This window comes from Xenopus laevis, chromosome 2S, assembly GCF_017654675.1.
Source record: "Xenopus laevis strain J_2021 chromosome 2S, Xenopus_laevis_v10.1, whole genome shotgun sequence".
NCBI lineage: Eukaryota > Metazoa > Chordata > Amphibia > Anura > Pipidae > Xenopus > Xenopus laevis.
Genome location: NC_054374.1, coordinates 29,413,155 through 29,441,120, shown reverse-complemented (window position 1 = coordinate 29,441,120; position 27,966 = coordinate 29,413,155). Strand labels below are relative to the sequence as shown.

At 48.4% G+C, this 27,966-nt stretch overlaps 1 protein-coding gene across 2 annotated transcripts; it reads left to right on the top strand.

Moving 5' to 3' along the window:
• Positions 1 to 1,031: 1,031 nt before the first annotated feature.
• igsf3.S (immunoglobulin superfamily member 3) lies at positions 1,032 to 22,330 on the top strand. 2 transcript variants are annotated; one of them, NM_001094987.1, is given in 11 exon segments: positions 1,032 to 1,092; positions 1,342 to 1,459; positions 10,401 to 10,778; positions 13,075 to 13,482; positions 14,232 to 14,621; positions 14,932 to 15,333; positions 16,448 to 16,852; positions 19,457 to 19,858; positions 20,016 to 20,432; positions 20,590 to 20,988; positions 21,067 to 22,330. In NM_001094987.1, coding segments are annotated over 10 exon segments (3,498 nt in total). In that variant the 5' UTR covers positions 1,032 to 1,092; positions 1,342 to 1,413; the 3' UTR covers positions 21,318 to 22,330.
• The last annotated feature ends 5,636 nt before the right edge of the window (positions 22,331 to 27,966 follow it).

Below are 27,966 nucleotides of genomic sequence, written 5' to 3'. Positions count from 1 at the left end.
TTTTGTCCTACAGCCTTCATCTTGTCCTACAGCCTCCATCTTGTCCTACAGCCTCCATCTTGTTCTACAGCCTCCATCTTGTCCTATAGTCTTCATCTTGTCCTACAGCCTCCGTCTTGTCCTCCAGTCTCCATCTTGCCCTACTGTCTCCATTTTGCCCTACTGTCTCCATCTTGCCCTACAGTCGTCATCTTGTCCTACTGTCTCCATATTGTCCTACACTCTCCATCTTGTCCTACAGTCTCCATCTTGTCATACTGTCTCCATTTGCCTTACTGTCTCTGTCTTTCCCCACTGTTTCCATTGTACCCCTGAAGAGCAGGGGGCATTAGAGGAATGTATCACAGGGCAAGGGGTATCCCAAGATTTGAGAGCCTGTATGGAATGCAGGGCAGGGAATAGGGCAGTCACTAGGCATGCAGACAATGAGAGGAATGCAGAAGACATATGTGTGCTTGTTGTGCCAGCTGTGCCCAGGATGGAAGGGAATCTGTGCAGCTGTTATGGCTGAGAGGGGAATGTGCCCACACCACACACACCCTGGAACCGGACACTGGTGCCTAGTCCACTTTCCTTCTATTTGTCCTCGGTACTTACTGTCTGTTGGGTCCTTAGGTGTCTGCATGCAGTCTCTGTGGCTTGTGTGAGGGGGAGGGGGGGTCACTCAGTGCTGGGGGTTAGTCTATGGGATGGGGGCACTGTATCAGTGCTGGGGTCAGTGTTAGCTGAATAGGGGGCTCTGTATCAGTGCTGGGGGTCAGTGTATGGAATGTGGGCTCTGTATCAGTGCTGGGGGTCGGTGTATGGAATGGGGCTCTGTATCAGTGCTGGGGGTCGATGGAATGGGGGACTCAGACTCTGTATCAGTGCTGGGGGTCAGTCTGTGGGATGGGGCTAGTGCCAGTGACTATGGATTGTGGCCAGTCTCTCAGGAAGGTTAGGAACTGTTTCTGCGGTTTGTGGGCGGTGTCCCATTGTTTGGGGCAGTTCCTATGAAAGGTGGGCGGTGCCTGGGAGAGGGGTGGGGCTGGGATTCATTGTCAGGTCGGTGTTGGTCTCGCTAGGCGGTTGTGTGTGCGCGTGAATAACAGGGTGAGTATGGGGTGAGTAACAGGGTGAGTAACAGGGTGAGAGGGAGAGGCGGGTGCTGTGGGCAGCACAGGTACAGGCGTGTGTGTTTATTCTGGAATTTGTGCTGCGCTCACTGATTTCTCCTCATTTCCCCTCCATGTGCTCACTGTGCTGAGTGCGAGTGTGAGTGAGGCTTGATGGGAGCTGTATGTACGTGGGAGCAGCGGTAGGAACACAAACCGCAATTCCTTTTGCTCTTATCCCCTTTAGGTGTTTGGGAGTTTTGCCAGTGGAACCCCGGGCACCGATGGAAGAGTAAGTGGGCACAGCACCTGGCACATCATGGGTACGGCCGCCGGACTGCTCCTCGCTGCACTTCTCTTGGCAGGTAAGTCTGCCCATTGGCACTGTACACTGGCAGGGAAGGGGTTAATGTACAGGTTCAGTCGCATTGTCTGTGCGCAGATCTTGCTCAGGAAACAGGTAATACGGGTAATGTCACTGCTGCTCGGCTGTGACTGGGAAAGGGTTAATGTATGTCCACGTCTGGCAGCCAAGGGGTTACAGTGTATGAGGTCCCCCTGTGAAGGGGTTAATTCAAGCGGAGATGCATTTGATTGCCATTAGTGTGTCTGTGGGTTAATAAATATATAATGGCATAAGTGTGAATTTTGTGACAAGGGCAAATGTAGTGAAAGGGCAGAAGAATCTGTGCCAAGTAACTGGAAATAACTTCAGGGGGAAACTGCCCCATGCAGTCACCATAGCAACCAGTGGGCAGTTCAGTTTCATTGTGCAAACTGTGCTGTGATTGGCAGCTAGTTGCTAGGGGTAACGGCCCCTGTGTGTGGCAGTTTGGCTTGTGGGGGGAAAGAAATGCAAACTCTAGGGATGAGCCTTCATTAATCTCCCTGTTTGCTGTTGGGCAGGGCACATGGGCGGCTCTTTGTCCTGTTCCATGGAGTGTATATGCCCTGTGCAGGGGGCAGTGCCCATTATTCCAGCTGTAGGGCCCAGGAACTGGAACTGCATATCGCCCCCTTTGCACTGAAGTCACAAGCCGTCTTCTTGCAAATTCCACTTGTCTGTGTCCTGGGGCATCTTTCTTAAATTCCCAGCATGCACAGTACTTCTGGTTATTGTGATTTCCCATTTTGCTTCCTGACCCTCTCTGGCAAAGAAGTATTTATTCCTATTGTGCTGGCAGGGGAGAGCTCAAAATTATAGTTCTGACTGAAAAGAGGTTAATGTGGTGCTGGCAGCCAAGAGGTTAATGAGATGGAGCTGGCAGCCAAGAGGTTAATGAGATGGCATTGGGAGCCAAGAGGTTAATGAGATGGCATTGGGATCCAAGAGGTTAATGAGATGGCGCTGGCAGCCAAGAGGTTAATGAGATGGAGCTGGCAGCTAAGAGGTTAATGAGATGGAGCTGGCAGTCAAGAAGTTAATGAAATGGAGCTGGCAGCCAAGAGGTTAATGAGATGGCATTGGGAGTCAAGAGGTTAATGAGATGGCGCTGGCAGCAAAGAGGTTAATGAGATGGAGCTGGCAGCTAAGAGGTTAATGAGATGGAGCTGGCAGGGAAGAGCCTAAACAGACACATGAATGGAGTGGGTAGGAATGGGAATAACAAGAGATAATACTGAATATAATTCTCATTAAAGATGGTAATGATGAGGGAAGAAAACAACAAACTTACACTCGCACACCCTGGCCGTCCAGAAACAAACGAATCCCAGGTGCTCGATGATAGAGGAATTGGATAATCTCAAAAGCAGCGTAGACACAGAACACACCGGCACAGCATGGGTATTACTAGCAGGTATAACCTTGCTCGTTTAAACGAGCAAGGTTATACCTGCTAGTAATACCCATGCTGTGCCAGTGTGTTCTGTGTCAATGATGAGGGAAGAACATGGATAAATCCCCATGGAATGTGGGTTTGTGCTGCACTTTTGGGCCACTGTTTGTCATTCCCACCTGTCCATACTCACACTCATGGGGAGGGGCATCACATACCCCAAACACAGGGTAGGACAAGTCAGTGGCACATAGGGGCCCGTAAACACAGCTTTTGTTTAACAACAAATAATACACTCTGCATAGAGAAGACCCTTCCTAACCCCTGTTCCTGCATGTGTCTCAGGCTTACAGATAAGGAGAAGGTCATTATACAAGGCGGGATTTTTCTCCTCCTGCTGCAATTGCTTTGAAGAAGCAAGCAAGTGGTTGCCAGGGTAACTGCAAGTGCTTTCACTTTCACTCTTCTGCACTGTGTGGTGCAAACCGTACAAATCATAAATACACAAAAAAAGTTCCTAATGAGGACCGAAACGTCAGGCATTTGATACCATGCAATAATAAACAAATTGAGTTTTTAAAGGGAGTGCTGGTCTGAAGATAATTGGTGTATACAAAATTACTGTGCACCCCTCCGTTTGCAGAAGCTGTTTGTCTTGGAGTGCGGATACTCATTTGAAAGTATGTATATGTATATATGAAAGGGGGGGGACTCCTTCCACTCCATTTCTGATTGGCTGGTGGAGTTCATATTACTGGGTGCTGTCTTTGGCCCAATACTGAACTGATACTAATAGCTGATGCCTTGGGAATTTGTGTTCCCCTCTAATTAAAGTGACAGGCACGATGCATACACCCCTATCTACTGACTTCATGTTGGACACAGGTGTATGTTGCTACTTTCATATTGTGTTAGTGGTGGGGAAGAGGTTAATCTGTGGTGTCGCTGGGTGTAGTTCTAGCATACATGAATAGCAGCATGGTAGAGGTTAATCCAGTGCTTTCCTATTTTTCCCCTTGCACCTTCATGGTACAGCTGCGCTGAACTCCCTGCTACCCCCGCTACCCACACACACACACACACACAGAGACAAGAGACAGGGAGCTGCTGCGAGGCATCAGGTGGCACAGTTTCCCTTTCCCACTGGGACACACACGGCACCAGGTGCTGCCCCACCCCCAGCCAGGGATCTGCCCCTCCCCCCCTCTGACAGGGGCCCGGCTCATATTACACACACTGATTCTCCCAGGGAAATGAAAGGGATAACAGCGTCTCCTGCTCTTACTAGCAGCCTCGGCTAACAGGGATTGCTGGTAAATCCAACAGCTACACAGCCCTCTAAGCTCCCAGCAGTGCAACAGTTAATTGGCACCTTCCTGTAGCTAAACTCCCTGTACCTCTCTGAGCTTCTGTAAAGGATGTGCACCGTAACTCCCTGTACCTTGCCACATATCTGAGCTTCTGTAAGGGAAATGCAACATAAGGTTGCACTGTACCTGCTTACTTAACTCCCTAATACATTGCTCATGATCTCGTAGTACAGAGAGGTGCAGTGCATTCTGAGACGTAGGAAGGAAGTATTTATTTTGCTTGCAATGCATTGTGGGATGTAAATCAGTTTAATTTATTCACTGATGTGGCACATATGTGTGGATCCTGTGGACTGTGAGCTCTGTGGCTCAGTATAGACTAGTCAGTTTCTCCTGAGTCACCCTTGGTCCACATCGGCTCCCGACGCATTGCATCTCCAGCTGCCCATGAAAGGGTGAATTTCTTCCAGACTCCAGGCTTAGTGACCTTGTACTTTCTCCTTGTTACCAAGGCGTCTGTTCCTTCCTAGGAACTCTCCATTGTATCTGCAAGTGTGGCTGCTACTTAGAAGTTGATTTCTGCACCTAGAGCCTGGGCACCCCCATTCCACAAGGGCAACATGGCAGCTGAAGACCCCCTGGGGTGGGGCAAACACCCTTACCTTTTGTAGGAGAAAGATGTCTTACCCTGCATTGGGGTGGTTACGTTCAATTGCAAGCTTTATGGCACAGTCCATGTGGGCTGTATTGTGGGTTGTTTTAGATTGCAAGCTGTGTGGGCGGCATTGGTGTTATCTTAGATTGCAGAGATGGGCTATAAGGGAAGAAACTTGTGCGGAGGGCAGGGAAGGGCAACAGCTTGGTCCCATTATCTGGACTGTAATTGCAATTTGACTTGTTTGGATGGGTAGGTATGTTTGGGATTGGCAGCCAGGGTAGTTGAAAGGATTTGGTGTGTGCGAGTGGGATTCAGAGTAATTGTGTGTGTTGGTGTGTTGGGTAGTTGTGTGTGATTAGGAATAGGATCCAGGGTGGTTGAAAGGATTTGGTGTGTGTTATTGGGATTCAGGGTGGTTGGGTGGGTAGGTGTGTGTGACTGGGAGCAAGGGTAGTTGGGGTGGGTAGCTGGTTGGAATGAATGCCAGAGCTGGCACATGCAGCACATCTGGGCATGGGGTGGCACATTTAATATGACTTGCCAGACAGGTTTGGCCAAAGATGCAAGAGCAAGCGCCATAGCAACGTCACACAGACAAGTCCATTCTTCACCCAGTAAGCACTAGATCCACAATAAACACATGTGCAGACTTAATGCACCTCTGCTTCCCCTTTAATCTTCATATGGCAGCAGTGGGTTTTATCTCCAGATTAGTGGCGCTCAGCGCATCATGTGGGACCCAGGTTCCTGTTTATACTGGTGCTGCCAAGAGTGACCGCAGAATATCCGACGGATAAACCCCCCCCCCCCCTGCTCCCAGTCCCAGCAGCTGCACTGGATTTACATAGGGCTCTTCGTGGGCTGTAAAGTGCATCTGGTGCAGGAGCGAATGGATGCACCTCATTCAGTCTCTTGCCCCCCCCCCAACCCTCGGTACTGTAACCACATTCAGACTTATTGGATAGAGGGTTATATGTACAGACCCCCTTCCAGAAATCTGGGGAAACTGAGTAAAATGTGAAGAAGAAGAGAATGGGATGATTTGCAAATCAACGAATCCCAATATTTAAGGGCAAATAGTACTAAGACAACAGATCAAATGTTGAAATGGAGTAATTCTATTGTTTTCTGGAAAATCCCTGCTACTTTTCAATGTAATGCTAGCAACATGTTTCCAAAAAGCTGAGGGTGCAGAGCAACAAAAGACTGGAAAAGCTGTTCAATGCTAAGGGCTTTAGCACACGGCCAGATTCGGGGAGATTTAGTCGCCTGGCGACTAATCGCCTCGAATCTTCCCAAACTGCCTTCCATCTGCCTTCTCCCCGAACTGCTTTCCGCCTGCTAAAATGAAAAACCACCTGCAGCGATGCACTCGCGGCACTTCGATTTCTGAAGTTGCCTCATGAGGAAACTTCGGGCGACTTTGGAAATCGAAGCGCCACAAGTGCATTGCTGCTGCCAATTTTTCATTTTAGCAGGCGGTTCGGGGAGATTGTTGCCCCGAAGTCACTAGGCGACTAAATCTCCCCTGATCTGCCCGTGTCCTAAAAAGAGGGGTTCCCAGAGAAAAGTAAAAAACAGCAGGGGTACCAAGTAAAAAAAACAGCAGGGGTGGCAAATATTACAACAGTGTAAAAATAATGTTCCTCAGTGTAAAATTCCACAGAATTTGGGAGTTCCCTAACCTACGCTGGGGCATTCGTGCACATGGAATGGGAGCTGGCATATCCGTGATGGTATGGGGGGGCATTAGGGTACATGGCATGGGAGCTGGCATATCCGTGATGGTATGGGGGGGCATTAGGGTACATGGCATGGGGAGCTGGCACATCTATGATGGTATGTGGATGCCTGGCTTGCAGTCTGAACCAGTCACCCATTGGACACCAAAGGCAAAGGAGAAGTGCAGAGCAGCTGAAATCAGACAAGAATGGGCCCACCCACAGGCTTCCTCCTGCACAGATGGGGGATTCTTCCACTCTGTCAGTGGCCCTCCTGCCCAACTCATTTTTGCTCACAATTACCCACGACACTATTAAGGTGATAAGATAAGGTGCTGCAAAGTAAAAGCTTTAAAGCAATTAAAAAAAATTATATTAAATGTTTTTCCAAAACTACTATGTTTAGGAAAGCTTTGCAGTTTAGGAGCTCAGAGTTTAAATAAATGTTATACTGGGGTAAAACCTACTGTTAGTGGTATTTTGGGGTTAGGAAGTTTCGTAGGATTTCTGTAGCGGTGCTTAGGGGATTGGTTTGTGCTCTGCTGGGCGTTTGTGACCAAACAAGTCCGAAATCACCATAAAACTGGACAGATTTGGTGTTGGTGCAATAGGAAGATGTTGGTAATATATATATATTTTTGCCATATACATATCTGTAAAACATACAATTGTTGCAATTCTTAGGTTGTTTGGAAACGGATATCTTGTTACAGATGTGGAATGACACACAAATTACAGCATATTTAGAAAGTTTGCTACAAATGTATAGTTTCCTTACATAAACGAAATGCCCTAAAGTGAAAGAGCAGAAAATGTTCAGAACTAGAATGTCCAAATCATCCAACAGTAAAAGGGTTAAAGGATTTGCAAATCATCCCATTCTGTTTTATTTACATGTTACACATTCTGCCAACCTTCCTGGAAATAGGGTTGTACTGCCCTATATCTCCCTGCCCCCGCCCCTCACATCCCCTGAGATTATATATAGGATATATAGAGGCTGCTGTACATGTACCCCAATGCTCCATATATTTGTATGTATTTCCCTTCCCATGGGGTAAATCACCTTCCATATATACACTTGCACTCACACACCCACACAGGATACAGCGGCACACTGCTCTCCCCACTCGCCTCCCTCTCTTTCCCTTTATATGTTTCCAAACACATTAATTATTAATCTCCCCCATTTATATTGGCACTTCCCGCTCTCCCCCCAGCTCTCTCCCTTTGAAAGCCGATCCACTGGCAGCTCTGCTTATTCTCTTGTTCCTGTGGCTCTGTGGCCCCCAGAGATTCCCTGTAACAGCAACAAACTGTTTTACTCTTCAGGAGAGAGACATGCCCACACCTTCCCAAACACCCTCCACACCTTCTTCTAATTCTCTACACTCACCGACAGGCATAATGAGGAGCCCCCCAGCCAGTTCTGGGTAATACCCCACCGTACCCCATAATCCCAGATGGCACCCAGAGTTTCCCTCACAGCCAGGGTAATATCTATCCTTACCCCATACTCGCATGGCGCCCAGCACTTCTCTCACAGAAAGGGATTTTGGGTAATATCACACAGAACCCAGAGTTTCCCTCATAGCCAGGGATTCTGGATAATATCCACAGGCCACAAATTTTTCGGTGCTAGGACCATGCAGCAGTGGGGTCCTAGTGAGATCACCTGGCCTTGGCCGCCTCAGGCGCTCCGGCTCTGAATATCCCACCTTACCCCATAATCACACTGTGCTCCCTCACAGCCAGGGATTCTGGGTAATATCCCTCCTAACCCCATAATCACTACTACTGCTTTACTAGTAGTGGGTCTCCCCCCTTTTTGAATTCTCCACATATTGCAAAAATTGATTGGCAACCCTTGGACTGGGGGTTGTCCTGGCGAGAGACCACAATTTTCTTTTTTCTTTTTTTTGATTAAGGATTTTTGTTTAAAGGATAGAGCCATACACCATTTATGTGTTTATTTCAGGAAATATCCCTCCTTAATGCATAATCACACAGCACCCAGAGTTTAACCATAAACCCTCAGAACGCCAAGTGTTTTGGAGGGATTGCGGGTGACACTGGGCTTCTTTAGTGATGCATTTCCATGGCCAGAAGAACAGTGTAAGAAGTGAGGAAGAGAAGGAGCAGGAGAGGGTGAAATAGATTTCAGAATAATATGCAGTTAGTCAGCACCAGTAGCAGGGAAGTGCAATTAGGCCGGTTCCTTGACTCCAGTAAGAAGTGTGTGTTATTGAGCTATTAGTCATGTAGTGCTCTCATCATTACAGGGATGAGCTGAAGCTGCTGGGGCTGCCGTACAGGATGTTATACAGCTGCAGGGCTCACTTTGCATAGCAACCATCAGATAAGCCCATGGGAACATCATTGCTCAAGTGCTGGGGAAAGGATCCCTGTAGCTACAGGAGGAAGTGGAGGCACCATCTACTAACATTTTATGCTTTGCTGTCACTGTCTCTTTAATCCCCCCCCCCCAACCTTGGGAACATTCCGAGTGTAAGTGGTGAATCCCTGACCTTGTGCAGCTCCTGTAGCGCCTCCCTCTGCCAAAAACACCTCCTATAACCCTCCGGCTCATTCACACGTACCCCTTTCCCCTCTTGAGATCCCCCCAGAGTGTGACCCATTTGGGCTCCCACTCCCTACCTGCCTGAGATCAGACAATTTATGTTCCATCCAACTTCCAGCTCAGGGGAGCCCTGTGTCCTTTCCAATCTCTTCCCTAACTGGCTTCTATGCATCTATGGTTACTGACTTATTCCCTCTGTAGTTAATGGTTGGGGCGCACTAGAGGGGTTCGGCCCGGCATATCAGCAGGGCCAAGTGCAACACTCTGATTCTGGCACCTTTTAGCCTGATTCTCTGAGGCCTCTCGCCCCGCCTCACTGTCATTGGCCTGTTATTACAGCACCGGGAGTAGAAAGGGCCAGAAATAGCACAGAGTTGTTAGGAGAGGGGGAGTGCGGGGGACACAATGGGAACAGCTGGGGTGGGCACCTCAGTTCTGCAGGGCAGGCACACCATTCTATAAACTGATGCCCATAAATTAAGCTATGGCTTCTGGGAGTTGTATTTCATCTGAATCGTGAGGGATGTGGCCATTCCTTATACAGACATGATTGGCAAGGGCCACTTCTTATGCAGACACACAGGTTAATTTATCAAAACTGGGCTATATGCCCATGGGCAGTTACCTTTAGCAACCAATCAGTGATTAGCTTTTTAAAGCCAGCAACAATTTGATTGGTTGCCATGGGTTACTGCCCATTAGCATATTTGCCCAGTGTTGATAAATGACCCTCACAGACTTGCTGATATATTTTCTGTCTGTTTCGTTAATAATTAATGAATTAGTTATTGTTGTTGCAATAGAATAGAATGAACTGATTCAGCTCTGTACCTTTTGTTGTTGCTGGGATTACTGTCCCTAGCAACCAGACAGCATAATATTCTTTTCTCTGGAGACATTTAAATGCAAATTGTGCAATAAAAATACCAGTCGTAAGTTGCACTGAATACATCCAGCTCTAGTGTGTTGCTTATGGAAGGAAAGATGAACTTCCCCTTTAGATTAGTCCAGCGGTAGCCAGCAGGTCTGTGCTGGGATTAAAAAAGGCCCTTGCATTTCTAGTACATCAAGGTCCAATAAATACTGAGTGTTTATGGCATCTTAAGCAGCCATTTGCCAAAACCTACAGAAACTTATCAGACCTACCTGCCAGTGTGGGCCCAATGTCTAGGGTTGCAAGCTTTCCAGGGGAGCATGTTATTAGACTGGGGTGCTGTGACTACTGGAATTCATTCTGTCCCATGTGTCTCTCCTATAGGTACATCCTGGGCCCAGCGGGAGGTGAATATACAACAGGGGCCCCTCTACCGGGCAGAAGGCTCTCAGATCAGTATCTGGTGCAATGTGCGTGGGTACCAGGGGCCCTCAGAGCAGAACTTCCTGTGGTCCATATACCTCCCCTCTGCACCTGAGAAGGAGATCCAGATGGTTGGAACCAGTGATCCTTCCTTCTCCTATGCCATCTACTCACAGAGAGTGCGCTCTGGGGACATCTATGTGGAGCGAGTGAGTGGGGACCATGCCCTGTTACATATACGCCAGCTGCAGGAACAGGACGCGGGGGAGTACGAGTGCCACACGCCCAACACTGACCCCACCTATCATGGCAGTTACAGCGCCAAGATGAACCTGCATGGTAGGTTGTGCACCACTTACCCCATGGGAATGACAGGGCTGCTCACAGGGCTGCTCACACTATATTTGCCTATACTTCCTGGTACTCTTGTGACTGCCTTTACTTTCTTTGCATGGGGGAGTGTATTTCCTGGTACTCGTGTGACTGTTTTTACTTCCTTTGCATGGGGGAGTGTATTTCCTGGTACTTATGTCACTATCTTTACTTCTTTTGCTTGTGTGGCTGTCTCTGCTCAGGTGTCTCTCTCTACTTCCTTTGCATGTGACTTTCTCTGCTTCCTTTTCATGGGGGGTGGTTTCCTGGTACTCATGTAACTGTCTCTACTTCCTTTGCATGGGGGGTGTATTTCTTGGTACTTGTGTGACTGTCTCTACTTCCTGTCCACTCACTGCCAGTCTTAAAGTCACAGTACTGCTGACTGGAGAGGCCTTTGGTTGATTCAGGCAGGAGAGTGGGGCAGATAAGGTGCCATTGGTTTGTGTGTTTTTGGCCCCATTATTTATAAAAAGCAGAGTTGCCCAGCCTTTATCACACAAGTATGTGCTAGGTAGTTACAGACTGTCTATACAGCTGGTCTTTCTGTTGTTCTAATTGTCTGGGTGTTTGGGCAGAGCGCCTGCATGATCAGAACAGCAGGAAGTGACGAGGAGCTGCCCCCCCCCACCAAGGAAGTGCTACTTTACAGAAAGGGAGATAGATAGATAGATAGATAGATAGATAGATAGATAGATAGATAGATAGATAGATAGATAGATAGATAGATACATAGATACATAGATAGATAGAGGGAACAGTCTCCCAGCAGGGGTGGTGGTACTAATACAGTAAAGGAATAGGAGGGGAGATTGAAAGGGAACATAAGGAAGTGCTACTTTACAAAAGGGGGGTAGATACAGGGAACAGACTCCCAGTGGGGGTGGTGGGACTAATACAGTAAAGGAATAGGAGGGGAGGGTGAAAGGGAACATAAGGAAGTGTTACTTTACAGAAAGGGGGATGGATACAGGAAACAGACTCCCAGCAGGGGTGGTGGGACTAATACAGTAAAGGAATAGGAGGGGAGATTGGAAGGGAACATAAGGAAGTGCAACTTTACAGAAAGGGGGATAGAACAGCCTCCCAATGGCCGAGGTACTAATACAGTTAAACAGTGCTGTCCAACTTTCAAGAAAGGGAGATAGACACAGAGACTGCCTCCCAGCAAGGGTAGTGGGGTTAGTACAGTAAAGGAATAGAGCAGGGGGCCTGAGATTGACCCAGTAATGGGAGGCTGCTCCATCCAGTCCATGAGTTCTCTCTCAGCGCTGTGCTGCCCAGAAGGCCATTACAGCATAATTGGCTCTCCCATGCCAGAACATGAATAGTTAATGGGACATTAGCCAAATGTCAGACATTAGCCAGTCTGACCGTCCCCCTCTTGGGGCCCCTGGGAGGAGTGAGAGGTGCAGACAGCTGGCAGGTGGCACATGGTGGAAGGACAGACAAAGCAGCGGCTCTAGGGAGGATACAAACTCAGCCCCTTTAACTCTTTAAGCCGGCAGCACCCCTGGGACAGACTGGAGTGAATAACCAGGGGCCTATTCTGTGCCAGTGGGTCGCAAGGGCCCTGCTGTTATGTATGTTTTCACCATGGCTGACTGAGCCACCCTGCTGGAGAGGGTTTAGGGAGAGGTGCCCCCAGGAGGTATTTGGAAGGCTGCATAACCCCCGGCACAGTGCACACTCACTATATTTCTTTTTTTTCATTAGAAAATATATTCTTGACCAATAATAAAATACTGTCCTATATCCTTTTTGTACAACAACATTATCACAGTTTACAATATTCCTTTATCAGTCTGTTATACATGTACAACATCAATGATTAATTAAATATACCCTCCCACCAGGCTAGTACTTATTACCCAGTGTACTTGCATAACATTAAACTTATGAAAGCAAATACCGTGCAAAACATTTTTTATAGAAAATAAGTCCGCATTCATAAATAATATAATGTGGCGTTATTAACAAATATAGGGGTTACATTGCATATAGAGTATATATCACAGCTTGTTTTAATTATTTATCACCATAGGTCTTAATCTATATAAGTATTAATTGGATATCTAGAGATAAAAGATTTCCAAATCAGCCTAAACGTATTCACCCCATAATTTACAAGTGCCGCTATTTTCTCCATTACACGTATCTCCCCTATTTAAACCACATCTGAGGAATAGGACCTTTCCAATGTTTAGCTATAAACAATCTAGCACTATATTGTATATATATTCACTATATTTCTATGTTGCAGTGATTCCGGACACCTTGACAGTCTCGTCCCCTGCTCAGACGCTCCAGAAGGTGGAGGGGGGCTCCCTGCAGGTGACCTGTGAAGTTTCCCAGAATTCCTCCCAGCACACTCACCTGTCCGTCTCCTGGCTCCGAATATCTGGAGGGGAGGAGCATGAGATCATCTCTCTGACCCAGAATCTCTCAGTGCGGGCTGGACCCACCTATGCCCAGAAGCACTCAGTGGGGGACGTCAGGATGGACAAACTGGGGGACAGCACCTTCCGTCTGACCCTGTATAACCTGCACCCCAGTGACCAGGGTGAAATTCACTGTGTGGGCACAGAATGGATCCAGGATCCGGATGGTACGTGGTTCCCCCTGACCCAGAAACGATCAGAAGGGACATCAGTGACGGTTCAGCCGACAGGTAAGTTCCAAAAACCCTTTGCTTTGCCTTTGTCTCCCTTGTACTCTGGCCTGTGTTCCTGGGAGCAGAATTTGTATTTCTCTGTTCCGCCAAGTCCCGCCCCTTGTGCTCAGTGGAGCAGAGAGCAGACATAGTTATGGCTCAGGGCAGGATGACGTTTGTATTAACCAATGAGGCTGATCCAGCTGCCCCCTCCCCTCAAATTATTGCTCAACACAAATATTTATAAAGCGTCATCATATCCTTCCATGCTATACAATAAGTACATGTGTACACTGAAGAGTTAAAGTGGACCCTGGCCAAAAGAGCTTATTAATGGTGTTATTATTTTCCCTTTAACCCCGTGCCCCTGATAATTGTGTTGGGCATGTTTGGCCTTGGTCACTGTGGCACTGGCCTGCACCTCCAGGTCCAAACTGGAAACCAGGAACCCTGAGACTGAATGGAATGTTCTTCACTTCAGTTTTTGGGATCAAAACCTCTGGAACATGATAAATTCTGTGCTGGCCCCAGAGTAGAGGAATATGGGAACTGACTGTGCCACGTTAGATTCTGGCAGAGCAGAATTGGTGAGGGCTTCAACTGGGGTTGAGGTGCCATCTGGGGATTAATAGGGAGGAAATATTTAGGCACAGGCTCGTACCTAATGGGTGTGTCCTATTTCAGCCTTCGCTACAATGTTCCTCTGTATGTTGCCCCCATTGTATGTTGCCCTATGGTCTCATCGGTGCCCATTTTCTCTGCCGCAGACAAAGAGTTCAACGTGCGATTGGAGACAGAACGTAGAACGTATGGTGCCGGCGATATGGCGAGTCTCCGGTGCATTATTGATGCCCAGAATCCAGCTGAGCGCCTGTTTGCGGTGTCCTGGGCATTTAACAGCTCCCTAATTGCCAGCCAGAGTCCTGGGGGGGTCCCATCCCTGACAGGAGAATATGCCAAGCGGGAGGATCGCGGAGAGGTGCGGGTGGGCAAGGACAGCGACATCGTCTTTTCACTCAAAATATTTCACCTTCGCCCAGAGGACAGCGGGAAGTACAACTGCCGGGTGACTGAGCGGGAGAGGGGCCCCTCGGGAGAACTGATTGACCGAGAGAGCAAGAGACCAAAGAACATCCCCATCTCTGTACTGCCCCTGAGTGAGTGCAGGAGGGCTGGGGGTAACACAGTCCTGCATATGAGAAAGTAGGTGGGGGATTCGGGGTAATACTCCACTGAGAAAGTGCAGGAGAGCTGGAAGTAACACTGTGCAGGTCTTTAAGTGAATGCTTTCAGCCCACATGGGGTTTATTAGGCCATAATCTTACAGGGGTACACCAGGATCTAATGGCTTATTCTCAGATTGGGGCACATCCTGGGGTTATTCCTAGATTGGGTGGGATCTTCAGTTATTGCCTCTTGGTGGAGTCCTTGGCTCATTCCAGACTCTGTCTCCCCTCTCCTCCACAGGGACGTCTCTCACTGTCACAGTGACTGCCAACTCCAGTTCGGTGCTAGAAGGGGTGCGCCTCTCCCTCACCTGCTCCGTGGCATCTCTTGCTGGACCCCAGAGCCGCATCTCTGCCTCGTGGCACCTGCAGGATAAACAGGGGCGCCAGAGGGAAGTGGTGCGGCAGGACCGTGATGGAGTAACGTGGGCGGGGGAGCAGTACCGGGAAAGACTGGGCACTGGCGAGTTGCGGCTGATCAGGTCTGGCTCGGATACTTTTAGCCTGGAGTTGGAGGGCAGTCAGAGAACGGACACAGGTTCATATGAATGTCGTGTGGCCGAGTGGGTACCAGCCACTGACGGAGAGTGGCAGCTGCTGGGTGAGAGATCTGCTCAGGCCAACGTGGATATCATGGCATTGGGTGAGTGATAGAGCCAATGTGCCAACTTTAACGGGATATCTGCTTGGCACTAGGGTGGGACATAGAATACAAGGCTCCTCCTCTGTACCTGGCCCCACCTCCCTCTTTACTATTCCCTCCCAAAGCCTCTGCCCTCCGCCCACATTCACCTATGTTCAACACATTGCCTCTCCTCTAATCTTCCAGTGGGAGTTGCTTGTCCCTCCCAATTTCCCCTCTTGTGTTCTTCCTCCATTGGATTCCTTCATATGTATGTATGCATACGTATATGTTGTGCTAGAAGGCTGATAAGGCTCACTTTCCCCAAGTGCTAACAACATAGGGCCACATTCATACACATGATGTGATCATGCCCCAAAATAATGTGGTACTGGCATGAAATAACTGACTTCAGTATTTAGTGGGCTGGTGGGGGCTGTTTGGGCCTCTATGTGGGTTGATTGGGCCTCTGTGTACCTGAAATGCCAGGGCCTATTTTAATTCTCAGTCCGGACCTGCTTGGACCCTCTCTAAACTGTTAAACAAAAATAAATGCAGTACCCAGCAGCCATAATTAGCATCATTAGCATAATAAAGGCCAAGCTAATCTTTCCTATGAACATATAAAGACATGAGCTTCCAGGCTGGAAGGAGCCCCATGGATAATATCCCACTCCTGTCAACCTGGCCATCTGGGCTAGTTGTACCCATGTTGGAAGGATTATGTGACCTGCTGGCTGCCCGAGGCAACTCTTGTGCTGTCTGTATGTGGGCAGAGGACAAGCTGGCACTTGGCATTGGGTTTGTTCCTGGGGATAATGACTAATTTAGTGAATCACAGTTGTCTCTCTGAATCACATGCCTAGACTCCCTTGAGTGGGGCAGCTGATGATTTAACCCTTTCAGTTTTATGTGTCTCACTCACACTCTGACATTAACCTCTTCTGTCTCATTGGATTTCTGCTCAGATGGAAGGATGTGGCCACAAAAGCTGACTATGCAGCAGTACCTGGATCAGAACTGCTGTGTGTCCTGCCTGTGCCTTGTTATACACAATCCCATGACCTCCCTCCCTGCTGGGGCCCTATTGGTTCCTTGTGTGGCCCATAGAATAACACGTCTTCTCTCTCTGCAGAGACTGGATTTGCTGTGACCGCAATCACCCGCACTCCCGGGGTCTCCTACTTCGACTCTTTCGACCTGCAGTGCATCCTGAAGCCACACTATCCTCCCTGGGTGGGGGTGTCGGTTACCTGGCGCTTTCAGCCCGCAGGGGGAGGAGACACACACGACCTGGTGACCTTCAGTCGGGCGGGGGGGGTCCAGTGGGGTGAAAGGGCTGGAAGTTTCCGTGGCCGCAGTGTCGTGGAGAAGGGAGACTCTACTCACACTGTGAAACTGAGTGTGAGTCGTGCCAGCGATTCTGAGGCGGGCAAGTACCAGTGTGTTGCCGAGCTGTGGAGATGGGAATATAGAGGCACGTGGACACAACTCGCTGAGAGGGCATCCAACCTGCTGGAGATCAGAGTCCAGCGCCCAGGTGAGAACAGGCCTTGGGTACCTCCTCCCTTTTCTAACCTTTCTGCCACTCTGACTGACTAGTTGATTGGTAACCCTCCCTTTCCCACTAACCTAAGTCTAGTGCTAACTAGCTTCCTGGTAATCCTCCATTTCCCACTAACCTAAGTCTAGTACTAACTAGCTGCCTGGTAAGCCTCCATTTCCCACTAACCTAAGTCTAGTGCTAACTAGTTTCCTGGTAACCCTCCTCTCCAATCACTTTGCCCAACTCGTGTGCACTCACTAGCACTGCTCCCTTGTGTTACAGGTCAGCTGTATCACATACTCACACATGCACGCACACACACAGACACACACACTCTCACAATCACACATACACACATCACCACTACGCCCTTGCACTACTACTACACCTTGATGCACACTCACACTAACTGCCATTTTTTTTATTGATGAACAACAAGAACATACAGATATGAAACAATCCTATAGAAAAGCAAATACAAAAGAATCTCAAATACAAAAAATATTCATAAATATAAATCAACATCAATACACAGTAAAGTGTGCAGCACTACATGACAAGAACTGGCCCCATTAACCCTTCTTTCCCCATCTCCCCTCTGTATATTCCCCCTCTGTCTCCCTATTCCCTGTTACATTCTCCTTTCTCCTCACTGTCCTTTCCCTGGCTCTCCCCTCTATCACCCTTTAACTCCCCCTCTCTTCTATTCTCCGTGTCTCCCCCCTGCCGAGGCTCATAAAACACAAGTTATTAGTTGCTTCCCCAGCGCAGCCCTTACACAGCACTAATGTGCCAGTCTGTACCCACAGCAGCCGTTTGTGTTTATTAGAAAAGCTCCATGCCCCCTTCATTGGCCCCTCCCTCTGCCCTGTGCAGCTGAGCTGTCAGCTAGTAACTGCCAGACCCCAACTGCCCCTGTGTGCAGAACAGAGAGGGGCACAGCCATTGTCCTTGTACCCCCTCCTGTCTCCTGCCCCATCATTGTTTCCTGGTTTTGGCACATGGGAGGGTCTGTATCATTACTGTTAGTATTGGTACTGTTGGTATTCGAAGCATCAGTACTATTAGCAGTATTAATAGTATCAGTACCAGTATCAGCAGTGTCAGTATTAGAAGCGTCAGTATTATTAGCAATATTCCTAGTATCAGGACTATTAGCAGTATTAGTAGTATCAGGACTATTAGCAGTATCAGTATTAGAAGCATCAGTACTATTAGCCGTATTAGTCGTATCAGTATTGGTATCAGGACTATTACCAGTATTATTAGGAGTATTATTCCAATGCTTATTTGTTGCTCTGGCTCCGGGCACCAGTTTGGGCTCTAGCATTTCCATGCCACACGGGGGCCCCTGTGTATTAGTAGGTCATTCTTGCTGTGTCATGTCATTGACCAATTGCTCTGATGAATGTCTTTGGACAGTATGTGCCCTTCCCACCATGTGCCAGATAGGGGAGTTGTGCCTGGCCCTATAACCCCATGGGCCCCTGCTATCTCAGTGCCATGGGGGGGCAGTGGGTATGGCTGACAGGTGAGAGCAGTGCATGCTGGGATGGGTATGGTTGGCAGGTGAGGGCAGTGCATGCTGGGATGGGTATGGCTGGAAGGTGAGGGCAGTGCATGCTGGGATGGATATGGTTAGCAGGTGAGGGCAGTGCATGCTGGGATGGGTATGGCTGGCAGGTGAGGGCAGTATTCGCTGTACATGAGAGCCCACGGGTTCTGGCTCCACCTCCTTTTTCTGTTGCTAATTCTGCCACCATCCCACACGTCAGACACCCACTCCTTGGTGCTCTGTGCATATGTTTCCTTGGCAACCTTCATTGCCTTGGTAACAGTAGTTAAGGGGGTTCCTGGCAGTGTTTGGGTACCAGTAGGAATTGGGATGAGTAAAATTGGGGCATGGAGCTGGTGTGAAACATAAGAGAAGGGGGGGGGGAGTTAATGTAACCCTCTGTCACTACTGCACAGTGTTAGATTAAAGGGGAACTAACTGCTGAGTCTACTGTATCTTATTGTACATGGTTTATACCATGAGGCTGCTTCTCTCCTGGGTCGGATTCTCAAAACTGACAGAACCCAGTGATTGATGGGCCCTATTCCTACCTGCGCAATCCCTGGGGCCCCTCTAATTTCCCACACACATGTACCTCCCCTACTGCCCCAGGATTGCCTGGCCCCAGGGGAAATTCTTTTTGCCTGAGTTCAGATCCGATGAGCCCAACAAACCGGTTCCACCAGATGATTGTGTACAGCAGCCGCCGCCTTCCCTTTTACTTTCCCTTTAAATAAACGGCTTCTGGGCTCAGCCCCTCTGGGCCACAGGGACATCTCTGTCTGACACAGCGACAATGTGGGGCCCCAGAGACTCTCACTGTCTCCAGAACTAACCCTTAAGCTCCCCAATGTGTCTCTTACAGCCAGAAAGCTTGGGGTAACAGGCTCCATAACCTGGCAGTGATATTTAGGGGAGCACTCTCAGGCTCGATGCGCTGGCAGTGAGAATTTGGATTGTGCTCTCAGGCTCAGAAATCTGATTAAGGATCTGTGTGGAATTCTGTTGATCCTATTGATTAACCCTTTCCTCTTCTCCCCCAGTGCCGCGGCTGCAGGTCAGTAAGGTGACGAGGACCCTCAGTGTAGTGGAAGGGTCTCAGGTGACTCTGAGCTGCTCCATTCGCTCCCAGACTGGGCCGGACTCACGCTTTGCGGTGCTGTGGTTTATGCGCCAGCCCTCGGGGGCAGATGGGAAGCTGATTGTGCGCAGTAACACGGGCATGGAGTATGGCACCTACGCTGAGGAGGCTTCACTGAAAGGTCGGTTACAGCTGGAGGTGACGGCACCAGGTCACTACACACTCACCCTGCAGGGGGCACATGCGGACGACAGTGGCAGCTACTACTGTCAGGTGGAGGAGTGGGCAATGGACCCTAATCAGGCCTGGTACCGATTGGCTGAGGAGGCGTCGGGAATGACGGAGATTCGTGTGCGAGTACCAGGTATTTACTGTGTGGGGGCATCTGGGCATTGGACCCTACAGCTATAGTAGGGCATCAGGGGCAGGGATATGTACCCTACACATAAAGCAGGGTGTGGGGGCAGGGTTATGTAGGGGTGCATTACTTCTGGGGGTGACCGGCTCCCCTTTACTTACAGATGCCAACTTGCAACTGGATCAGATCCCCCGGAATGTATCGGCTCTGGAGGGGCAGAGTTTCACAGTTACATGCCACGTGCTGAACCGGACCCTCCCCGACTCCCGCCTGTCCCTGGAGTGGCTGTCCTGGTGGGCTGGGCACATGGAGAGACGGGCCCTGGTGCGGCTGACTGTGGATGGGGTGACCATACTGGGCTCTGTAGAGGAGGAGAATGTGGCCCCAGGGCTGCCCAGCCGGATGCAGGTGTCACAGCCGTCCCTGGGGCTCTATGCGCTGACCCTGCGTGGCACTGAGGTGCAGGATACTGGCACCTACAGCTGCCTGGTACAAGAGTGGCTCCAGGACCCGCGGGGGCAGTGGTACAAGCGTACAGAGGAGAGATCAGGTGCCACTTACGTGAGCGTGCGCCAACCTGGTAAGTGTGTCTGGGCTCAGTCCTGTCCATCTGTCTGTCCATCAATCTGCTATGTGATGGGGGAAAGGCGGGTAACATTTGCTAAAACTGCTAACGTGTTTCTGTGGTATCTGGTTGCTATGGCTGTGAGTAGTAAGCCTTCTGGTTCCCCCCACAGATCCGGCGCTGCAGTTGGACTCGTCTCTACTCAACGTGTCGCTGATGGAGGGCGGCCATTTTGATCTGGACTGCGTGGTATCATCACGCTCGCGGCCGGACTCCCAGCTGGCAATTTCCTGGTCCCTACAGGGGGCATCTCGGGGGGCGGAGCAGGAGACTTTGCTGAATGTGGACCGTTCCGGGGTGTGGGCCCCGATGGCGCCTCGTTGGGAGGGTCGATTACAGCAGCTTCAGTTGTCGCCTACTCTGTTCCGGCTGCATGTGCCACGCGTGGGCCAGGGGGATTCTGGGAATTACACCTGCCTGGTGCAGGAGTGGCTGCAGGGACCTCGGGGGAACTGGTATCTCCTGGCTCAGGATGAATCCCTGATTGGCTGGATCAGAGTGCAGAGCAAGGGTAGGTGTGGGAGGTACATAGTAGCAGCACCATGCCCCTTGGGTTCCTCACTGACCTTCCTCTTCTTCCCTCCTACAGAGTCCAACCTGCAGTCCACCATCTGCGCCAACGATGCCCTCTTCTACTTGGTTTTCTTCTACCCCTTCCCCATCTTTGGCATCCTTATCATCACCATCCTGCTGGTGCGCTTCCGACACCGACCAACGAGCAAGCCTGGCGAGGGCAAGAATGGGGTTCCCCTGCTGTGGATAAAGGAACCCCATCTCAACTACTCCCCGACATGCCTGGAGCCCCCCGTGCTTAGCATCCACCCGGGCACCATTGACTAAGGATCTGGGCAGAGGTTTTACCCACACTGTGCCCTCTCGATTCCTGCCAGAGAGAGGATCCTGGGATCTACTTTGGGAGTTACTTGTTCTGTAACACTGCCGGGGCCCCATGGGCCCTACTTGTTGTACCATTTGTGTCCTGTGTAGAGGCAGTTGGATTTGCCCCACTGGTGCCAGTGGAGAATCACGTGTTCTTAGCTTTTATTTGGCTCCGCCCTGTTTGGAGACTAACTGGCCCTGCGAGCCGGTGGTCGGGCCCTTCAGCAACAGGAAATGACTTGATTGGAACTCTGGGACTATCATTTCATCATTGGCCGAGGGGCTTCTGTGGCCCTTGTGTTCTGCAATGGAACAGACTCATGTGATACAATGTAGCGATAGATTTCTGTGTCCTGGGGCCAAACACAGGGACATGACCCATTTGTGTATAATATTTAACCCTTTCCTTGCTGAATTACTGCTTCCTGTGAAGTGAAAGTGTCTTTTATATCCCCCGAGTCGGACCCTTTTTATCTGCCCCAGTGCCCCACTTTATTGCCCCTAATTATTCTGTATATATTTTATGCTTCTCTTGCACTGTAGGGGTGCGGGGAGTGACGCCCTGGCTGGCGCCTCCCTTTATGCCCTCCCCTTTTGTTGTCATTTGCAGGTCTTCCTTCTGCCCTGCCCCCTACTCAGCCTGGGCTCTCGGGGGTCCCTGTCATTACACGGTGCTATTTCACCAGTTTTGGGGTAAAAGGAACATTTTCAGTGTTTTTTCATTCTCAGTCATGTCTTCCTGCCCCGGGGTCCCACTTACCTCACACCCTAGTGGCACCTCAGAATGTAAAGCCCCTTACCTGCCCCTGGCCTGGGGTGTACCTTTATGGTTGCTTAAAGGGTTAACTACTTCTACTGTCCCCCCTTAGACCCACCTGTGCATGAGACCCCCGACCCCCCACTTTGTGATATGTTGCACTGAGCTTGTTTTATTTGCTGCCGCCTCCTCTCACAGTAAAGGTTTTACCCCCCGAGCCTTGAGCCCTGCATCTCATTACACACTAGGGGGGCTTGGACTGATAACCAATAATAGAAGGGCTGATCCTGTACTGGGGGGAGGAGCATGAGAAGCTGCAGAAACCAATTAGAAATTACAATGTGTTGCTCACATGTTGGGGCCCTTGTTAGTCACAGGTCAGGGCCTCATGGATGTTCTCAAGGATCCACCCACTGACTCTCAAGGACTAAATGGAGGCACTACATGGGGGGAGTATTACATGGGAGGACACTAGAAGGGGGGGGAGTATTACATGGGGGGAGAATATTACATGGGGGGGAGAATATTACATGGGGGGGGAGTATTACATGGAGGGGACAGGCTAAATGGGGGATTTGGCTCTTTTCTGATTTCTCCTGGCAAAGGATCTAGGGGAGTTCAAGGGAGTTGGCAATAAATGTCCATGTCGGGGCCCTGCAATATTGGATTAAGTGGAGATTCAATGGGTCGTACCACGAGAAATGCAACATAGGGGGCGTCTCTCCCCAGGCTGTCTATCTAGATTCCCTGTACCCTCGACACTCCAGGAGCCCATGGTCCTGATGTCACTGATGTGCGTGTACGGCTTTCTTGGTACCAGCACAGCCTCTTCCCATTTGATGAGGGGCAAAAAGTTTCACCTGTTCCAAAAATGTCCAGAACCTGAGATTCCACTCAACTCCTGACGCAAAGGTTCTGAGGTTCAACAATCTGCTCATCACTGGGATAAAGGCAGAGCCAGGCAGGGTAATTAATATGTCCTCATTAAGGGAGTCATTTATTCAATAGGCCTCATTCAGTAATTTGTGCTGCAGACTGCGCCGGAGTCAGAGGAGCCATGTCCAACTGTATGAACCTACTCCCTGGCTGCAAGCAGTGTGTGTGTGTGTGTGTGTGTGTGTGTGTGTGTGTGTGTGTGTGTGTGTGTGTGTGTGTGTGTGTGTGTGTGTGTAAATCTAGTGAGAGTGTGTTAAAAAAAGGGAGAAGAAGAATATCTTGTGTGCGTTCCCCTTCAAATGACCGTTCACTACTCCCAAGCGTGAAAAATAGTGGTTATTACATGCAATAACATAAACTACTATCTTGTAAGTAGACACAGATCTGGTGGAAGCTTTTGGAACAAATCCACATACATACGTTTGGAGGTTTAAATGGTCCTTTAAAGGGGAACTCACACAGGATATTTCTCACGCTGACGCTTGCAATCTTTTCTAGAACCCCCAAGCTGCTGCTACTACCAGGATTTGCGGCATGTAGTGCCTTGAAATTATTTTGATCACACCCTAATTACCATGTTCATTTTACAAAATGTGGCAGGTTATGAAAGTTTGAACACATTTCTGTGGTTTTTATGTTATTACAGTTTTGCTATTGAAGGAGAATTGCCCTTTAAGCTGCAAGTCACAGTTTCCCCAAGAGACCTGCTTATCTTAAAATATTACGATAGTTTCTTTGCTTATCTTAAATTGTAACAAAAGTATCTAAGTGCATCTACCCCATATTCTGGGCTCTCTGTCAAAAAGCCAAATAGGTTAGAAACTTTGTATCTTTTTCTGGCTGTTCAGTGCAGGAGATCAAAGAGAAAGCCAAGACATTACAGTAACAATCCAGGACTGCGGGTTGAGCTGTCAAAATCGGGACTGTCCCTCTCAAAACATGACAGTTGGGAGGTATGCACTCAATAAAAACCCAGTAGGGGGGTGGAGCTGCACTTATTGGATCATTTCCGCCTCCCATTAATGTTCCCTGGGAATTTTAACAACTTCTTCACAAATTCCACTCATTGGCTAGTGCCACCTGCTGCCCATTCACAGAATTGCTGCCCCTGCCTTTCCCTTGTTATCTGCTGCCACCTGCTGCCCATTTTCAGAATTGCTGCCCCTGCCTTTCCCAATTGTGCTTTATTGTTATCAATGGGTTTGGGGCCCTGGGATGCAGTTGTGTATCATTATTAGTATATAATATTATTAATAATAATATGTATTTTTATAGTGCCAGCATATTCCACAGTGCTGTAAAATAAATGTGTTTATACATAGAACATACAGAATTACATATATAGCCACCAGTAACCAATACAAAAGATGAAGAAGGCCCTGTGCAAAGGAGTTTACAATCTAAAGGGATTGAGACACAATACTCTTGGTAAATCTCCTCCCACTTAGAGGTAGTACTGTCTGTCTTGGTGATCCTTTCCCCGGCAGAGGTAAACTCATGATGGCAGCTTCCCCTGCCCTTGTGCTAACCAACTCTCTGATGGTATCTTGCTTTCTTGGCAAATCTCCTGCCCTAAGCTGATACAATCATGTCCCTGTGATGGCAGCTGATCTCCACAAGTGTTCTAACCCCTCTGTCCTCCTTGATGGGGCTTTGAGCTGCCTGGCTACATAACCTGGCCTCTGTCTTTCACTCCTAGAGCGACTATAATAATGTCAACTATACTGAACTTTAACTAACAGGCCTGGGAACTGCTCAATCCTGTGCCCATATCCTTGCAAGTTGGGATCCAGGAAGAGTCCTGAGCATGTGTGTTCTCTTTTTATCCAAATTTTTCCTCCCACCTACTGGGCAAACCTTGAACTACAATGGACCCAGGAAAAGGGACAAGCTGCCCAGGTGAATCAGAGGATCACTTGTGTCCAAATACAGAGGGGAAACTGCCCGAGTAAAACATACCGAAACCTCAGGGTCTCTACACTTGTATAACCAACATAACCAGAATAACCAGTGTAACCCAGTATAACCCAGTATACCCAATATAACCAGTATAGCAAAGTATAACCAGTATAAACAGTATAATCCAGTATAAACAGTATAACCCAATATAACCAGTATAACCCATTGCAACCAGTATATAAACCAGAATAATCAGTATAACCCAGTAAACCACAGTACAACCCATATTACTAGTATAACCCAGTATAATCATTATAAGCAGTAAATACCCGGTTGGAATTTCTCTTATAGAGAAACAAGGGGAGGAAATTACAGTTGGAAAATACGTGAGATTTTGTCTCGTGTATTTTCCGCTGTGATTCGAGGAGATTAGTCGCCTGACAACAAATCTCCTCTTCTTCGGGGCGACTTATCGCCCCGAATTGCCTTCCCGCTGGCTAGAATTAAAACCGCCGGCAGGATGGTACTTGCAGCGCTTGGGCGACTTCGGAAAACGAAGCACCCCGAGTGCCATCCTGCCGGCGATTTTCATTCTAGCCAGCTGGAAGGCAATTCGGGGAGATTTGTCGCGCGAAGAAGAGGAGATTTGTCGCCGGGCGACTAATCTACCCGAATCGCAGTGTGTGTCTTTGCCCTTAAGGAAAACTTTGCCCCCATATTGAATACTTGTGCAACAGATAGTTTATATCAAATTAAGTGGCATATTAAAGAATCTTATCAAACTGGTATATAATTAAGTAAATATTGCCCTTTTACATCTCTTGCCTTGAACCCCCATTTTGTGATGGTCTCTGTGCTGCCTCAGAGATCACCTGACCAGAAATACTACAACTCTAACTGTAACAGGAAGAAGTGTGGAAGCAAAAGACACAACTCTGACTGTTAATTGGCTCATGTGACCTAACATGTTTGTGTGCATTGTGAATCATACAATCCCAGGGGGCGGCCCTTATTTTTTAACATGGCATTTACTATTTAGGATTACCCAATGGCACATACTACTAAAAAAGTATATTATTATGAGAATGGTGGTGGGGGGCCACCGATGCTGCTGTACCTGGGCCCCCCCTCCGCCCGCTATTCTGTTGCACCGCACATGTGAGCATACACTATGTTTTTTGCCACGACCACCCAAAAAGGGGAGGTTGAGGCTTGAAGAATCCCTCAGATGTGGGATCTGGGTGCGGATCTAGGCCAGCGGCCATTTTCCCTCCAGCCCAGTCCGACCCTGGTTTTATGCAATATATTTTTATAGAGACCTACATTGTTCAGGGTGTATAGTTTTCCTTTAAAGGAATTGTTCAGTGTAAAAATAAAAACTGGGTAAATAGATAGGCTGTGCAAAATAAAAAATGTTTCTAATATAGTTAGTTAGCCAAGTCACTGACTAACTCAGAGTTAGAGAGCTGAAAAGCAGGAAGTAGTGTTCTGGCTATTATGTTAGACATCCAGTCACTCCAGTCTTTATACATTACATTTTCGGCTAACTAACTATATTAGAAACATTTTTTATTTTGCACATCCTATCTATTTACACAGTTTTTATTTTTACACTGAACTATTCCTTTAATCTACCTGAAAGCTTTCCCATCATCAGTCGCCCTCATCAAATTGACCCAAAACGTTTTACTTTTTTTCTGTTTCTCCCTTTTGTGAAGTTAGCGGAATTCTGGGCTCCTCCCATGGGATGCTCCATCCTGGAGGGGGGGAGGAAATCTGCACAACCTGGGACATGAGCAGCGATTATTATTATTGATGATGATTATAAGGTGAAATAGAAAGTCAGTATAGCGTTACAGTAAATTGAGTGCACCTTACTTTACTATAAGCTCCACTCCTAATAAATGTGCTCCGGATGAGACCTTAAAATCTTAGGGAGTGAGCCCTCGCAACAGTGTGGAGGCAGGGTGTAGTGCAACTGTAACTGTATTCAGGGTGCAATAATTGGGCTCCAGTGGTTCTTATAACTTAACCAATGAACACATTTATTTAACACATACAATCCTCAGTGGAGTGTACATTAATAGACACATACAAGGCCATATATCAACAGTAATAGGCATTTACTCACAACACCTTTGGTCAGTATCTGTCCCCACAGATATAGGAGACAATGTATGCAGCTTTGAGGAGGTACACCCAGCTTTAAGCCTTTCCCCTAAGTGGAACCTGAGAGGCAATTCTACCCTAGGTCTGTACACTTAGGGGCAGATTTATCAAGGGTCGAATTTTGAAGTGTAAAAAACTTCGAAATTCGACCATCGAATTGCATTACTTCGATATTCGAAGTCAAAGTAATTTTTAAATGAATTTGGCCATATTCGGTCGTAGTAAAATCGTTCTATCGCACGATGAAATCCTTCGGATCGAACGATTTAATCGAATGATCGAACGATTTTACTTAGACTTATAAAAACTTAGCCAAATGTTGGCTATAGGTTCTAGGAGGTCCCCATAGGCTAACATAGCAATTCGTCAGGTTTAAGGTGGCAAATTTTTATTTCAAAGCAGAGTGCAATGCAACGTTTTGGGGAACAAAACCCCTTTGTCAAGCATCACGAACCGCCGCGTGTGATTAGCGCCGGCATTTTTTCATTTTAGCCGGCGCAGAGTGAGGGAAGGCGTTTAGGGAGATTGGTCAGCGCAAAGACGAGGCGATTAGTCGCCAGGCGACCAAATCTCCCTAAAACGCCCGGTGTGGCCTAACCCTTAGTCCCTACTCTGGGCAATTAGTACCCTGGGATCTTAGGGTAAGGCCACACGAGGAGATTCGGGGAGATTTTGTCGCCTGGCGACTAATCGTCTCGTCTTTTGCACGACTATCTCCCCGAACTGCCTCTGCGTTTCCCCCCATAGGCTAGAATGAAAAGTAGCCTGCGCTAATGCACACGCGGCGATGCGTTTTCTATAGTCGCCTGAAGTTGAATCACTCACTTTGGGCGACTATTGAAAACGCAT